Source organism: Phyllostomus hastatus, unplaced genomic scaffold (assembly GCF_019186645.2).
Source record: "Phyllostomus hastatus isolate PE091 unplaced genomic scaffold, TTU_PhHast_1.1 phas_contig_348, whole genome shotgun sequence".
Taxonomy (NCBI): domain Eukaryota; kingdom Metazoa; phylum Chordata; class Mammalia; order Chiroptera; family Phyllostomidae; genus Phyllostomus; species Phyllostomus hastatus.
This window is the reverse complement of record NW_025333860.1, coordinates 569,459-585,481: the sequence shown is the minus strand read 5'-3', so window position 1 is coordinate 585,481 and position 16,023 is coordinate 569,459. Positions and strand designations below refer to the sequence as shown.

Below are 16,023 nucleotides of genomic sequence, written 5' to 3'. Positions count from 1 at the left end.
GCAGCGAAGAACGTCTACTATACCTCCTGGTGGGCTCTGGCCACGTAAGTGAATTAGCTGGAGCGCAGAGAGTTAGGTAGGAGGGTCCTCACCTCTTGTTTTCCTGCCCAGCTTCCCTGCCTTCCCTGCCTTCCTCAAGTCACAACCAATGGGTGCGATGGGCGGCTGCTTAAGACCACTTCCACTTTCCGGAAGTCTAGGAGAGTTTAGCCAATCAATGGGAACTTGGTGGTTGCTAAGAAATGTTTGAGTTTGGCTCCACCTGTGGTTAGGATTTTAGCCAATAAAAATCTGCATTTTGGACTGCTGCCGCGAAACCAGGGAGGTTGGGTCCACCGCTTCAATGTTTAAGCGCCTGCGCACATTGGGGAAAATTCTGGAAGACGGCGGACGGCGGAGCTACCGCCATTTTGTGGGAAGGGGAGCAGTCAGGTTGCAGTGCTGCTTTTACTATTTACATTCTGGAAGACAGCCGTGCTTTGCGCTGCCCAACAAACCCAAAGGAACGGAGAAAACCGGGATCCCCCCTGCGGGGACCCGGAACCGGTGAGAAACCTTGAAACTCGATTCCCCCACGACGTCACCTATGCGTGACGTTGCCGCACGGCGCCTGCCCCTGACGTCACAGGCAGAAAATGGCATCAAGAGCAGAATCAGGCAAACTTTTAAAATTAAATTAAAAAAAATGTTTTCTTGGATTTGGAAGTGTTTGCTATTTAAATGTAGTCCACTGTCAGGATTTTAAGGCTCGGCACCCTCGTGGCTACATCCTTTACCGATGAAGATGCTGTATCCAAGGATCCCAGTGACTTACAGATCTCTTTCCAGATCGCTGCAGCCCCGACGTTTAGGGTCACCCTTTCTGGGGAGGGAGCATTGAATCCCGGCGGAGAGAACACGTAGGATCGGTTTTCAACCTCTAGTGTCACCACTCAGAGAGATGAGGGAGTTGAGGGTTTTTTCCTCACTCTAAAGTTTCTAGAAGACTCATTTCAGTATATTGGCCTCTGTGGGCTTTTCCCTCTTTCCTTGGTGACCACACTTTTCATGGAGAAAGAGTATATTGAGGCCACATGTGAGGTTTTTAGCACTGGGACCCTGGCCCTCGCAGAGATGGTGCTTATAGGTCCATTTTTTAAAGCGTAGTCTTGGCTTGTTACATATCATGGGGTATGTTTTTATTTTTCTCATTGTTCCTGTTCTTAATTAAGATGCCTTCAGTTTGAAGATGTTTGTGCCAGCTCAGTGACTGGACCCAGGAGATGGCGCTACCATCACCAGCATTTGGTGAATTCTGCCTGAACTGAACTGACAGTGTGGTTCTTCACTCTCTTTTGCCCCCGCAGCATTGGGGCCTCAGCGCTGGCTTGGGTCTTGACTGTACTGTTATGATAGGTTCCAGGCATTGCCATGATTGTGGGCCCCTAATGTAGTTTTGGAGCAGGGATGGAAGAAAGCTCTATAGCGATTTAATGGATGGGATTGAATGGCTTTTGACCCATAAACTAAGAGAAGGAGAGAGTTTAAAAACTAACCTAAAAATGCATAGTGTTTGGGACTTGAATGCTTTTAGGACATCAGAAAGCTATACTAAACCCAGTGAGATTGCCAGTTACAATGTGCTCATGTTGTGTATGTCGATGCCTAAATCAGTTCATTCATTTATTTCTGAGTCTGAGTGAAAACTTTACTCCATGATTGAGGGGGGGGTTCATGTGTCAATTTAAGTGAAAGGGGTGTGTGTGTGTGTGTTGTTACCCTAACTCTGTGCTAACACTCAGCAGTTCTTGAAATCAGAAGGGTTTCATATAGGGAGAAAAAAGCAGATTGTAAAAGATAGAAATTTTATGACACTTAGAAAATTTGTATAGACTTGGCAGCCAAAATGACTGAAAGGAACAGTTTGAGGATAAAAAACTTTTCTTTTTAAAACTTTTTCCACAATAGGCCAAATAGTATATATTACAGTTAGCCTGGTTCTTAGTATTTTGAAACATACACAGTAAGTTGTGGCTGATGGGACTGATTCTTTTGATACACCTATCAGAACATTAATTCTCCATACAGTATATTTTAAAATAGACATCTTCATATACTGTGTACTTTTTTTTTTTAGTTTTATTTAAAGTTAAGCTATAAACCATGAGAGAGCTAACCAATATAGTGGATAGAACATTAGAGTAGGGTCAGAAGACTACTCATGAGCCAGCTCCTCATTTGGATTTTGTGACTTTGGGCAGTTAACAAAACTTCAGTTTTTCATTTGTGGATTGGATCTGATATCTGGCTGTAGCATATAGTACCTTTGATTGCTAAATAAATGTTAGGTGTTATGAGAGATTGAGTTGACTGGGTTTTAGAAACCCTTACTTTATTTTGGTTTGATTTCCATTGTTTCCAAGTAATTTTTTTAAAGGTTATTTATTTTTAGAGAGGGAAGGCGGGGGCGGGGGGAGAGAGAGAGAGAGAAAGAGAAATAAATATCAATGTGCGGTTGTTGGGGGCCATGGCCTGCAACCCAGGCATGTGCCCTGGCTGGGAATCAAACCTACGATGCTTTGGTTAGCAGCCCATGCTCAATCCACTGAGCTACGCCAGCCAGGGGCTTGTTTTCAAGTCATTTTTATTGTTTTGCTCTTTCCAAGAATTTTATCTTTGTAACATGCATAAATCAATATTAGTTACTATAAATGATAAGTGTAATGATTACTGTTATTTTTATATTTTTTATGTTACTTATTTTCATGTTACTTTTTAATAACTTTTGTATTACTCATTACTTTATTAAATCATCAGGTAGTCCATGGGTTCTGAGGGCAACACAGACGGCATCACTGGAGGATATATTGGCTGCTTTAAAGAAGACAAAGCTCTTGTGGATATGGAAAGTGTCATTATGGTTAACCTCTTAGCATAGAAATTTTTAAGATTTGCCCTGGGTGGTGTAGCTCAGTGGACTGAATGTGGGGTACAAACCAAAGGGTCACTGGTTCGATTCCCAGTCAGGGCACATGCCTGGGATGGGGGCCATGTGAGAGGCAACCGCACATTGATGTTTCTCTCCCCCCTTTTCTCCCTCTCTTTCCTTTTCTCTGAAAATAAATAAATAAAATCTTTTTAAAAATCTTAACATTAGGTGTGTGGGGGGAGTTGGCTTTATTGAGTCATAATTGATATAGAATTGTACACATTTAAAGTATACTGTTTGATGGGTTTTGATGTTTCACCCACGAAACATCACCTCCAAAGTTTCCTATGGACTTTTGTACTTATTTCTTCTTAGTCCTTCCTTACCTGTTCTTATCCCTGGGCAATCACTGATCTGCTTTCTGTTACTATGGGTTAATTTGTGTTTTCTAGAATTTTTTATAAATGTAATCATGCAGCCCTGGCTGGTGGTGTTGAGTTGGTTGGACATCATCTCACAAAGGGAAAGATTGCTGGCTTGATTCCTGGTCAGGGCACATGCCTGGTTTGCTGCCCATTCCCTGGTCTGGGCATGTGCAAGAGGCAGCCATCAATGTTTCTCACATTGATGTTTCTCTCTTTATTTCTTCCTCCCTTCCTGTTTCTCAAAAGATAAATAAATACAATCTTAAAAAATGTAATACAACGCATACTTTTCTTTTTTGTCTCATTTCTTTCAGCATAATTATTTTGAGATTCATCCATGTTGTATATATTGATAATTTCAAACTAGTAACTTTTGAGTAATTTGTCCTATTGATTTTGTTTGGTATCTTCTGTTTTTCTTATTTAACAGGACTGTGGTGGACAGACTTGGGAAAGATGATTGCTAGATGCGAAAGCTTGGGGGAGGCGAGAAGTCTTACCCTGCCTGTCTAGACAGAAAGGCTTCAAAGTGGGATTGGTTAAGCCTGTCTTAATCTTTCTGAGTTATCTAAACTCTAGTTGGTATTGTATGGAAAATGCTTAATGATGAATCCCTTAATTATTGATGTTGGGAGGGATATGGTGGGAAAGCTTAGGGCAGATCTGCATTATTCTGGTGTTGCTTTGTCTTGATTCTTATTTTTAGTATTGTATTTTTACTTTTTTATTAGAAATGTGTACTTTGTGATTTAAGTTTAAACCAGTTATTCAGAATTTTGAACAATAGAATGGTGGTCTAGTGTTCATTGTAAAGTGAATGGTAATTTTGAGTACCAACATTTTCTCTTCACATGATAGGACAGGGTCTGTATTAAATTTTGTGTCTATCTAGTTTCCTTCTAGACCCTTGACGTGTTCTAAGCCACCAAGCAAAAATAGTTCTGGTCTGTAAGGTGCAAAACTAGGTTAAGCAACAAATGGTAAGACTGCTTTGGAATTTATGAAGCAGAACTATGAAGTCTGTTTCTTGGAGGGAAGGAAGAATGTAGTGTGCTGGAAGGGGAGAAAAAAATATGAATGAGGTTCTTATGTATTGAAATCCTCTCCTCAGATCTGCTACGATGGCATCCGATGACTTTGATATAGTGATTGAGGCCATGCTGGAAGCTCCCTATAAAAAAGAGGAGGTAATATTCCCACTTCACTCCTGGAATTGGGTTAATAAGAAAAAGCAGTTGTGGATCATTAATTTCAACATTTTGTGAATTTCCTCTCCCCACTTGTTTGTTGTGTCCAGTGGCTATTCATAAAAGGCATAGTCGTTTAGTAAGCTGTGCAGGAGACCCATACCCAAGAGCCATGCTTTCAGAGTGGGCACCCCAAAGTAGGAGGGGGCACATAATGTGGTGGGAATGAGTACTTTTCTCATAGATTTCAGTGATACAATAGAAACTCAGTGTACCTCAGACATAAGTGATTTCTCACTCTCCTGAGAAATAGATGTTGAATAGCTCAAGTTTTGATGTCAACATTTGTCACTCTGATCTCTTCCTTGTAAGTAGTTTCCTGCCTCCCTCCCTTACTCCTTTTATTAGGAGATCCAGGTGCTTAAAAGTTGGCTAGGTAATTGAGAGCTTTAATTTCATATGCTTTTTTCCGTGTCCACTTTTGTTCTTTCGGTGCCCAATGGAATCTGTGTGTCTACCACTTTAAACTTTGTGACATTTTCCTGGCGCATCTCTGAGGATGAGCAGCAAAGGAAGGAGGTTAAAAAGGATGATCCTAGCAACACCAGCATCAGCAACAGTGGCAGTGTGAGCAGTACTACTGCGGAGACAAGCAGGTAAGTGTGGCGTGAGGAAATGGGTTGGCAACTTAGGAAGGAAAACAATTGTGTCCCCTAGAAAATGGCCAGAACAGGGAGGTAGTTGCTTCTAAGACTGCTGACTTTCAATAATGCCTTCACTGGTCTTAGGAATAATGGTGACTTGGTTTAATGATATAGTTTAAGCTTTTCAGTGTAGTTATGAGCATCAGTCCTAGCATTGATAGTTTCTTTGAGTAGGATAGCAAGAAGTCCCCTACTTTGGAAACATCAGCTCCTTATGATCCCTGACAGCATCCAGGGCTATGTGTGTGCTGACTTTTTGCCGTTGCTGTGAAGTACTGCCAGATCACCTGGGCTTTGGCCCTTTTACTGCTTTGTGTTTCACCCTGGCCATACTGCCATTCTTTTTACTTGGGACAGATAATGAAACCTTCACGATAATAAGAATTTACAATATTTCTCACAGGAAGAAGAGGAGTCGGAGCCATAGTAAAAGCAGGGATAGGAAGCGCAGGTCAGTCATTTTGGAGACTGTTGGGTTTTGAGAATTACTATAAATGGAAAGATACCAGGGAAAGCGATACATTGAAGACCAGAAGAGATTGGTTGGTTCTTTACCAAAGTAAATAGTTCTTTCCATCTGTAGTCATAGTCGAGACCGGGATCGATACAGACGGAGAAATAGTCGGAGCCGAAGTCGAGATCGGCAGCGTCATCACCGCAGCCATAGCCGGGACCATCATCATAGTAGTGAGTCTCGAATTCGGGACTGGCGCCGTGAAGGTCGTGTGCGTTACAGGAGCCCACCACTTGCCACTGGGTATTACGTTTTGCTATAAGCTTACCTTTGTATGGTAATGTGGGTAAAATGCACGCTGGGATGCCTCTGCCCACTGTGATAGGAAGGAGGTCCAGTTACTGCAGGGGTGCTATTAAGAATTCACATGTGAGGTGAGGTGGTGGGATCTGGTTTTCTCATGATGAGAGACCCAGCATTGGACCAGTGTGAATAAAGCTGGGTGACATAATTTTCGCTTTTGTTGTTCTCTGTTCCTTAGGCGTAGGTATGGACAGAGTAAGAGTCCTCATTTCAGAGAGAAGAGCCCAGTCAGGTGAGTTGATAAGGAGCACATTTTTAGGGATTGTGCAGTATGAATAAAAAGCTCTTTGAGTAAAACTTCAGCAATGTATAGTACTTGAGGGTATCTGGAGAACAATGACCAAGTATTGGGGTGGGGTGAAGTCTCAGAAATTTTATTCATTCTTTAGGGAACCAGTTGATAATCTGAGTCCCGAGGAGCGTGATGCTCGAACAGTTTTCTGTATGCAGTTAGCTGCCCGCATTCGGCCTCGAGACCTGGAAGACTTTTTCTCTGCTGTTGGCAAAGTAACCTTTCCCTCTTTAATTTTCTTCTGAATAGTCTTATCTTCTGTCCATCCCCCTTTATGCCCAATTTAGGATTTTCTTTTTCCCCTGGATAGGTTCGTGATGTACGTATCATCTCAGATCGGAACTCACGTCGTTCTAAGGGCATTGCCTATGTGGAATTCTGTGAAATCCAGTCTGTGCCGCTAGCCATTGGGTTGACTGGGCAGCGGCTGCTGGGGGTGCCTATCATTGTACAGGCCTCACAGGTGAGTAGCGTGAGAAACTGACAGGAGAAGACAGGTTGAAAGTAGGAGGTTGGAACCTGAGCCATCATTTCCTCCCTCCTCAGGCTGAGAAAAACCGACTGGCAGCCATGGCCAATAACTTGCAGAAGGGCAGTGGTGGACCAATGCGCCTCTTTGTGGGCTCCCTGCACTTCAACATCACTGAAGACATGCTGCGGGGCATCTTTGAGCCCTTTGGCAAAGTGAGTGGAAAATGAGGGAAGCCTCTGAATGGAATTGGGAAAGTGGGGAGGGTGAGTTTTCCTCTTCATTCTGTATGACCATGATTAACCCATTGCATGCAGAGTAATGGGCATATGGATCCGTGCTGGGAAAGTTAGGCTCCATCTCTCTGTTCAGACTGTCCAGTAGGCAGATGAGTTAGCACCGTGAAATCAAGTAAAGGGGCCCACATTAAGTAAGATTAGTCAGAAAAGGTGTTTTGGGGGAAAATGTCCTTTGTCTCCTTTTAAAAAGACTTGGAGACATGTAATTGGTGGCTTGAAAGTTGGAGGTATTTAGAAGTCTGGATAGGAAAGGTCAAAAGCGTGGGTTACCCAAAAGATTATTAATAATTTCTTCCTCTTCTACAGATTGATAATATTGTCCTGATGAAGGACTCAGATACAGGCCGCTCTAAAGGTTATGGTTTCATTACAGTAAGTCTCTAGTGTTTAACTTGTTTGTTTCAATTTGAGTTTGTGCACTTGCCTGATTTTGCAGCTTAGCTTCATCCTCCTCCTTTAGGAACTGCCCTAATGACCCATAAACCCTGGTGCCTGGAGCTTGGACTAGCCTTCTGCCCCTTGAGATGAGTGCATTGCTTGAGATCTTGGCTTTGTTCCTACACTCTGTCAGTGGCCCTGGTATGAGGGTGTCCAGGAGTTCAACCACCGTCCCTGGTGCTGCTCCTTGCTCTTTGGGTAATAGTAATGATTCCAGACTGCAACTAAAAGGTTGGAGGTATGAGGGAGGTTAGGTATGGGCTTTTATAGACATGCTTTATAGAATTGGTATATTATCATGATGGGGTGGGAATAAGAAGTTACATACTTTCCTCTGGTGTTACCCTGTTTGAAGCAGGTTTTCCTGGAGAAGTAGCTTTATATTTAAATCCCACTGTAGGGAGAATAGTGAGGCCACGTAATAGTGAACAAGTCTCATCTTTTCCTGACACTCCAACAAAATTGTTTCCAGTTCCCATAACTGGTTCTTCTAGCCCCATGTGACTCCAGGCTGAGGACTGGCTGCCAGCCACAAAGTCTAATAGAAGCTGATATTTTCTGGGCTCAATCCAGGCAGCATACACCCCCACAGTTACCTGCAGGGCAGAGGGGAGGTAGGTTGTGTTCTATCATGGCAATTGCTCACCTCAAAAGTATCCAGTAAAGGCAGGCCACCTACACCGCCTGCCTCTGAACTGTCAGTACCACGTGCCAGGCCCTAGGGCAGGTGATACCAGAGTAAACAAAGCCAGCTGTGGTGTTCCTGGTGGTGAGTACCTTTTCTGACTCCCTGTGTGACTCAGATTCAGAAAGGCTTCTATGGAGCCCTTTTGCCTCTATGTCAACACTGTTGACACTTAAACAGCAGACTGGGATCCTCTTTATGCCAGTCTGCTGCTGATGTTGCTGATGAAAGGGACAAGAGAGTAGAGGCCCAGCAGGTCACTTAGTCAGCAGCCCTGCAGTGAGGGGGGTAGGGTGTGCAGTCTTCCTTTCAGCACCAGAATGTGTCCCTCTTAAGGCTGGGCTCTGGAGGGCCAGATTCTGTGTTCCTGAGAATGGAAACTTCCTAGGGCTAAAAGCCCAGGAGACTTAGCTCTCGGTCTGCCTTCCTTGTGTTTTATATGTCCATTTGTGAAACAGCCTGTCAGGCTAGGCTCCCTACAGATAATAGACTTTTTACATTGTTAGGTTTTTAGTGGAGCTGGAATATTGAAAAGTATTTGTCATTGAGTCAGTTAGAAAAGGACCCTTTGAGAGAACAATTTTAGGAGGATCTGATGTTACATTCCCTGAGAAACTAGTACTGCAGTAAGCATGCAGCTTCCTGGGATAGGAGGACTAGGGAGTGCTAGTGGGGCTTTGAGGGCAAGTTTGTGACCAAGAGGTGACTGATCTGGTCTGGGTTTCTTTCAGTTCTCTGACTCTGAATGTGCCCGGCGGGCCCTGGAGCAGTTGAATGGCTTTGAGCTTGCTGGTCGACCTATGAGGGTTGGCCATGTGACTGAGCGACTGGATGGTAGCACAGACATCACTTTTCCTGATGGAGACCAGGAGCTGGACCTAGGATCAGCAGGTGGACATTTACAGCTCATGGCCAAATTGGCAGAAGGTAGAGTTTCTCTGCAGAGTGAACAGCATGGGGTTGAATTGTAGACCAAGGGTTGGGACTTTTGTGCACCTTTTCTTTCCCTTTCAGGCTCTGGAATCCAGCTGCCAGCCACAGCTGCTACTGCCACTGCTGCCGCTGCCCAGGCCGCTGCCTTGCAGCTGAATGGAGCAGTTCCCTTGGGGGCCTTAAACCCAGCAGCTCTGACTGGTAGACTTGGACTTGGGGAAGGGAGAGAAGTGTTGGGGCCTGGCAAGAAGGAATGCCCTGTGCTAACTCACTTTGCCTTTCTGTGTTCCAGCTCTGAGTCCAGCCCTGAACCTCACCTCTCAAGCAGTCGCCTCCCAGTGCTTCCAGCTTTCCAGCCTTTTTACCCCCCAAACCATGTAAATCACAGGACCTTGCTTGTTTTCGTCACTGGGTATTTTCTTCCTTTGGCTTCCATTCACTTCTTCTCCTTGCCCCAGGTAAATCAGTGGCACAGTACATTGCCTCCCTGTGCCGGGGGGTCCTGCCACTACCTTCCTCACAACTGCCCTTCTACGGCCCCTTCTCTCTGTTTTGTGGACCAAGCCATCCTGAGGCCATGGACATTTACTCTGCAGGAATTGGGGCCACCCTTAGACACCAAGAAGCTCTCCTGCCTGTGGCCCCAGTGGGAATGGACTCTGCTAAGCAACCACTAGTCCAAGAGAACAATTACTGAACACTGTTTCTCCATGTGCATCGTCTCCTGAGATGATCTTCATTGCCCTTTCCAACCCTCTCTTAGTGATTCCTCGATTCCTATGTTGGGAAGGCCATGGGCATTAACAGAAGGAACTGACTTCTTTTTTCTTCCTCCGTACCTTTACCCTACTATTTTGTCAAGGAAAAATCCTTAAGCCCTCTGCTCCAAGAGGACTTTGGAGTTTGGGGGCAAGGGGGTGAACCTTGAAGGTGCTGGCTTGCCGCTGCAAGGTCCATGGAAGAGAGCTGGGACATGTATGTGCATTGTGAAGCCTGCCTTAGACCTCAGCTTGGGACCAGAATTACCGTGGGCCCAGCATCTTGCTGGGAGCTGTAGAAATGATCCATTCTGCCAGGCATTTTGGATGTCTTAGGGGCATTCTGGAGTTTAGGGAAAGATGGTGCACTTTTCAAGTATCTTCCATCTTCCTTTGTATAGTTAGTTGTCCTTCCTCCCAGGTACTTCCTTTGGTCCAGGGTGGGAGGATGGTGGGGAGGCTGCTATTCTCTACCACTTCCCATGTGCCTCTACTGTGGGCTCCACCCAGCTGTTAAAGCTGCTCCTGTCCCCTACTTGGGCACATGTGAGCCCTTCTTACTGAATTTTATACCCTTGTGTGTGTGTGTGTACATAAATACACACACACACACATATATATATATATATATAAACTTTGTACAAAAGGCAAGCTTCATTGTTGTGGCGGCTGTGTGTGTGGTCTGTCAGTATGTCTGATGTTAACTTCTAATGAGCCAAAACCATGAATGTTCTAGGGATATAAAATATTTGTGATGGCTTTGTGTTTTCTTTTATTTTAATGTTATACAACCTTTTGGGGAATGCTGGGTTCAGTGAACTTTAATGTTGATGCATGACAAGGTAGGGCTCTTTAAGCCCCTCCCTTTCAGCAGATCTGGGCTGGAACCTGGAGGTCAGGAGATTCTTAGTGTGTTGGGAGGTGGATTTGGGGCAAGGACTCCCCAGCAGCTGAGGGCATCTCTTCCTTGTGCCGGTACTGGTGGTCCAGGGGGCTCTTACTCTTTGGAGGTAACCAAATTTATTGTCACACCAGGAGATGAACTTGACGCTGTTCACTGAGGGCAATGCCAGCCCCAGCATCGAAGGTGGAGGAGTGGGTGTCACTGTTAAAGTCACAGGAGACAACCTGGTCTTCAGTATAGCTCAGAATGCCTTTGAGGGGGCCCTTTGATGACTGCTTCACTACCTTCTTGATGTCATTATACTTGGCAGCTTTCTCCAGGGGGCAAGTCAAATCTAGAACAAACATGGAGGGTGGGGACACAGCTATGCCAAAGAGCTTCCCATTCAGCTTGGGGTGACCTTGCCCACAGCCTTGACAGCACCAGGGTGAAGCAAGGATGATGTTCTAGGCTGCCCCTTGGTCATCACACCACAGCTTCCCAGAGGGGCCATCCATAATCTGGATGACAATGATGGCATGGACTGTGGTTATGAGTTCTGTATGACGCCAAAGTTGTCATGGATGACGTTGGCCAGGGGGGCCAAGCAGTTGGCATGGAGAATCGATGACAGTCTTGAGGGAGTTTTCATACTTGTCACGGTTCACACCCATCACAAACATGGGGGCACCTGCTGAAGGGGCAGAGATGGTGACCCTCTTGGCTGCAGCTTTCTCCAAGGTAGTGAAGACGCCAGGGGACTCCACAACATATTCAGCAGTGGCATCACACCATCTGATGGTGGGATCTCGCTCCTGGAAGATGGAGAGAGACTTTCCATCCACTGATGATAAGTTTCCCATTCTCAGCCTTGACTGTGCCTTTGAACTTGTCATGAGTACATTCATACTGAACATGTAGACCATGTAGTTGGGGTCAATGAAGGGGTTGTTGATGGTGACAGTACCCACTTTGCCAGAGTTAAAAAGCAGCTCTGGTAACCAGGTGCCCAGTACTGGCCAAATCCCTTCATTCTGCCCTTCACCATCGTGTCTCAGGGTTGTGGCTGTCTTGTCAAACAGGAGGAGCCGTGAGCCTGTAACCTTTTTGTAGGAAGGAGAACAAAAGGCATGCATACACCTGTACACAGATACACCATCTATATGTGCATTACACTCTGCCCCAGGTCTCTTCCATCTGTCATCTTAACTGTCTCCAAACCTACCTGCCCACCAGACAGACTTCCAAGCTTTGTCTCTGTGCCTAAGGACAGATCTTGTCTTTCCACCAGGTGGCAGTGTGACAATAGCACATTCTGCACCTTCCTTTGGGGGATTTTATGATCTTGAGGAGCTTAGATACCAGAGAAGCCTCCCAAGTTCACCATTCTTACCACTGGCCTCCATACATGGCCCTGTTTATAGCAGAAATCACAGTCCAATATCCAAATGGATTTGGGCATCATACATCAGGACTATTCTGGCCTTAAAGTCTTCTCCCAGTCATCTCAACTCTTGCTTTCTATAGCTCTGCCTGGGACCAGTGACTTTCAGTGAGCTGAGTACTCCAGGAATGGCCCTACCAAAGGAGAGGCACACCTTCCTCCCTGCCTGCTTTGTAAGGCTTGTAACAGGTGACCTCAGAGCCTGGCTCACCAGCTAAGAACCAGCCAAGAGGAGGAGGTCAGGGGCAGGGCTCTGTAGGGCTCCTTCATTCTTTACTGGTCTCTATGGCAACAGAATGTTAAGCCTTTATTGTCTTGCTAAAAATATGGATAATTGCTGTAAGGTTTTATTTTGTCAGCTCTCAGACTTCTGAAGCAGAGTGATGGCTTTGGGTGATGTTAACTTCTGGGTTGCTTTTAACACTGAAGTATTAAGTATACAAAGCCTGTTTGTGGCTTAAAAAACCACTGGGACCCAGGACTAACTCTTGATTCTTCAAGGCTGCTGCAATCTTGCTGCTGCTGTTTCTTTTGCTGCTACTACCACCCTTTTTCCCTATCCTAGTTTGTTCTCTGGACCTTGGGGAAGGGAAGGAGGATGCATTATTTTTAGGTGGATGCAGCTGGCTATGGTCCAGTCCCCCTGTATGTATTGATCTGACTGCTAATGCATCCTGAGAAGCACAGCGTAGACCATTTTTGTTAGTCATCCTGAAGCTATGGACTAGGCCTCTTCATGGTGTTCTTGAACTCCTCCATACTATAAATGGCCACAGGCCTTGCCTCCCTTCCCTCCTCAGATGGGCCCCCAACTCTGCTTGGTTTCTTTATGTTCCCACTTCTATCTACTTTGGGCTTCCTGCGCTTTGGTTCCTTTTACCTCAGTTCTTCCTTGCCTCATTTGGTCTTGCCTCATGCATCCTCTTCCTGGGGCAGAGACAATGGTGACAGTGAAGAAAGATACCTTCTCTAATCTTAACCTATGTAAGGTGATTGCGTCTAGTGGGTGACAGCCAGTGTCACTGTGTATGACTCAGTGCTTAGTCAGCCCTCTATTGGGGGTGGTTGGAGTGGAGAGAAGGGGGCAAGAAACAGCCTCTGGGCCCAGCCTACAGTAAAAGAAATCTCCCTCAACCTCTCCTGCCTGACTGGAGTGGCCAGGGTCCTGGCAGAGGTGAGGCTGTGACCCACGTCCTTTCCCAGAGTGGTTGGAATTTTCTCACTAGTTCTCAATTCATAACAAGACTTTCACCTGACTTTGGGCTTATAGCCTATGCTTCTGTCTTCTCGAAGGCAGTGACATTCCCTCCCTTTTCTTTAGGTTGTTTTTACTTTTTTATTTTATTTTATTTTATTTTATTTTATTTTATTTTATTTTATTTTATTTTATTTTAATGTATTGATTCTAGAGAGAGAGAAGGGAGAAAGAAAGAGGAGAGAAACACTGATTTGTTGTTCTACTTACCTATGCATTCTTTGGTTGCTTCTTGTATGTGCCCTGACCGGGGATGTCACAACCTTGGCTGATCGGGGACAATGTTTTAACCAAGTCAGCTACCCGGCCAGGGCTTCTTCCTTTTCTTTAAACTGCTGTGTTCTTGACACTGGGATTCAGGAATTAATACTTGGACAGTTAGAAGATTCTATCCTGGCTCCAAAAAGTGAAGTGGCACAATGGTAACTGTTAACATTTATGTAGGATTTGTTTGAGGTTAGGCACTGTTCTAATCACTTTACATGTATTGAATCATTTCATCCGCCAGTGATCCTCTGAGGTAGATTCTTTTATTATCTTTACTCTGTAAATGAGGACAGTGATACCCAAAGAGCTTAACTAACTGGCCCCACAATTACAAAGTTAGCAAATTTAGCTTTCCAATCTAGGCAGTATAGCTTCAGATGCCTTGATCCTAATCTTAACCTGCCTCTCAGCACCACTGTGGAAACCTAGGCCTTGAAGTCATGGCGAAGTGCTGCTTTTTCTGTCTCTACGCCCATACTTCTCAGTAAATCCTGAAATTTCCACGACTACGTCTGCTAATTTTGCTCTCTTCCTGTCCCTCTTCTGGTGATCGAAATCTAGCCCTTTAAGACTCTGAAACTTGCCCAGTTGGAGCTGAATTCCCTTTTTGGTATTTGTCCTATTATAGGTCTTCTTATGCCTTTATTTACAGTTCTTTGTGAACTCTATTAAATGATGGTTATGGCTGAATGAGGCCAAGGATAGATGTATCCTCTTCATTATTGCTTTGCTTTGCACATATTACATGTCTGTGGGATTAATTCCCTCTCTGTTCAAGTTGGAGCCAGGCTTTCCAAAGGCTGTCCCTTCTAGCCTGCCTTCCCTGGCAGCTTTATCTCTTCCTTCCTCACTCCTCAAGAGAAGAGGCAGCTTTACTCTCTTTAGTGTTTCCATGGTAGCCTGTGATGCTGTCTGTCTGAAATATTGCTTGCCATCACCAGAGACTGATGCTTCCATGGCAACCAGGTGAAATCAATAGTCATGAGCTGGATTTGGGAAAGGAATTCTGGTCTGAGAAGCTGAGTGTCTGAATCTTCTGGCTTTCAAATATCCTCCTCCTCTCTCCCAACTTTTATACTCTGTATTCAGAACTGATTTGCTCTGCTCTTGGTTTAGAAAGCAATGTGTGAGGTGAAGCAGACCAGCCAACTTAGATTATGTGGGAAGGTGGAGACAAAAAAAGAGCTCATCAAAGATCACTTATTTTTTTAAAGATTTTATTTATTTTTAGAGAGAGGGGATGGGAAGGAAAAAGGGGGAGAGAAACATTGATGTACAAGAGAAATACGATCAAAGATCACCTTTAAAAAGTTGGCTGAGTTCTGTTAGCTGTCCCAGATGATCTGCTCTCAAGAGCCCTTAAGGAGTTGGCTGGAGTTACTGGAGAGCCATTAGCAGTTATTTTTGAGGGAAATGGACAGATATGAATGAGGTGCCTGGAGACTGGAAAGGAGCCAGTCAGTACTGGGTTGCAGAGGGGGGAAAATGACCTTGGAAGTCATAGACTTGTCAAACACTTGCCAGTGTTCCAGAAAGGATGGGAGCATCCATCAGCTTTCAAGCATCATGATGTCCATTTGTTGAAATGAGTGGTGCTGAGAATTAGCCTCCTTCTCCCATGTCCTGGGCCCAACCAAGCCAAGGGACCACCATCCCCTAGCAGACTGGTCACACTGTAGAGCTACACTGCATGGTTCAGATCTGTCTTTTGTTTCAAATCTGCTGAGTGAGCTTGGGTATTACTCCAATTTTCTAACTCAGACTCCTCATTGGCAAAAAAAAAAAAAAGTAATAATAGCACCTGTCTCAGGGATGTGAGGATTAAATGAAACAATCCCTGTAGATGGCTTAAACTTGTTAGCTTTCATTATGACTGCCATCACTGTCCCCATTCATCTGGATGCCTACACACTGGACTTCCTCCCTGGCCTCATTCTCCTCCCTAGCTTCAAAGAATGCTCAAGATTTATAGGGGGAGAAGTAAGGGTGGGACTATGATGAAAAAACCCTTAACTGTTCCTGTGCTAAAAGCCCCAGGCTCACAAAGTCCTGGGTCACATATAGCCAGCCTAGCTTCCAGGAAAACAAACCCCATTGTCCAATCTCGTTTTATGCCTGAAACTCTATATAATCAGATTATAGCCAGATGTCTTTGAAAAATCAGGGTGAGCCCCCCAGGTACCTTCAGGGTACCTAGTGCTCTTCACTTTTTTTCTGGCATTCACTGTTAGAGTCCTTTGCTTAGTGTCCCTCCTAACC

The 16,023-nt window shown here is 44.8% G+C and overlaps 1 protein-coding gene across 7 annotated transcripts; it reads left to right on the top strand.

The window, feature by feature from the left end:
* Nucleotides 1-289: 289 nt before the first annotated feature.
* RBM23 (RNA binding motif protein 23) lies at nucleotides 290-10,668 on the top strand. Of its 7 annotated transcripts, none has more exons than XM_045841199.1 (14): nucleotides 415-546; nucleotides 2,797-2,884; nucleotides 4,445-4,520; nucleotides 5,088-5,176; nucleotides 5,628-5,675; nucleotides 5,808-5,981; nucleotides 6,220-6,273; nucleotides 6,431-6,548; nucleotides 6,644-6,796; nucleotides 6,880-7,017; nucleotides 7,408-7,473; nucleotides 8,956-9,151; nucleotides 9,239-9,358; nucleotides 9,450-10,668. In XM_045841199.1, the coding sequence occupies exons 3-14, from the start codon at nucleotides 4,455-4,457 to the stop codon at nucleotides 9,536-9,538; spliced, it is 1,311 nt and encodes a 436-aa protein (XP_045697155.1). In that variant the 5' UTR covers nucleotides 415-546; nucleotides 2,797-2,884; nucleotides 4,445-4,454; the 3' UTR covers nucleotides 9,539-10,668. The 7 variants fall into 7 exon arrangements, with proteins under 7 accessions (XP_045697153.1, XP_045697152.1, XP_045697151.1 ...); XM_045841198.1 differs by having other exon boundaries at nucleotides 5,079-5,176; XM_045841195.1 differs by lacking the exon at nucleotides 2,797-2,884 and having other exon boundaries at nucleotides 294-546.
* The last annotated feature ends 5,355 nt before the right edge of the window (nucleotides 10,669-16,023 follow it).

Excerpts from the sequence above, each read along its gene's own strand:
- RBM23 (XM_045841194.1), top strand. The coding sequence starts at position 344 with ATGTTTAAGCGCCTGCGCACATTGGGGAAAATTCTGGAAGACGGCGGA. Across the intron at positions 4,521-5,078 it reads CTCCCTATAAAAAAGAGGAG|GATGAGCAGCAAAGGAAGGA; the intron begins GTAATATTCCCA and ends CGCATCTCTGAG. Across the intron at positions 7,018-7,407 it reads TCTTTGAGCCCTTTGGCAAA|ATTGATAATATTGTCCTGAT; the intron begins GTGAGTGGAAAA and ends CCTCTTCTACAG.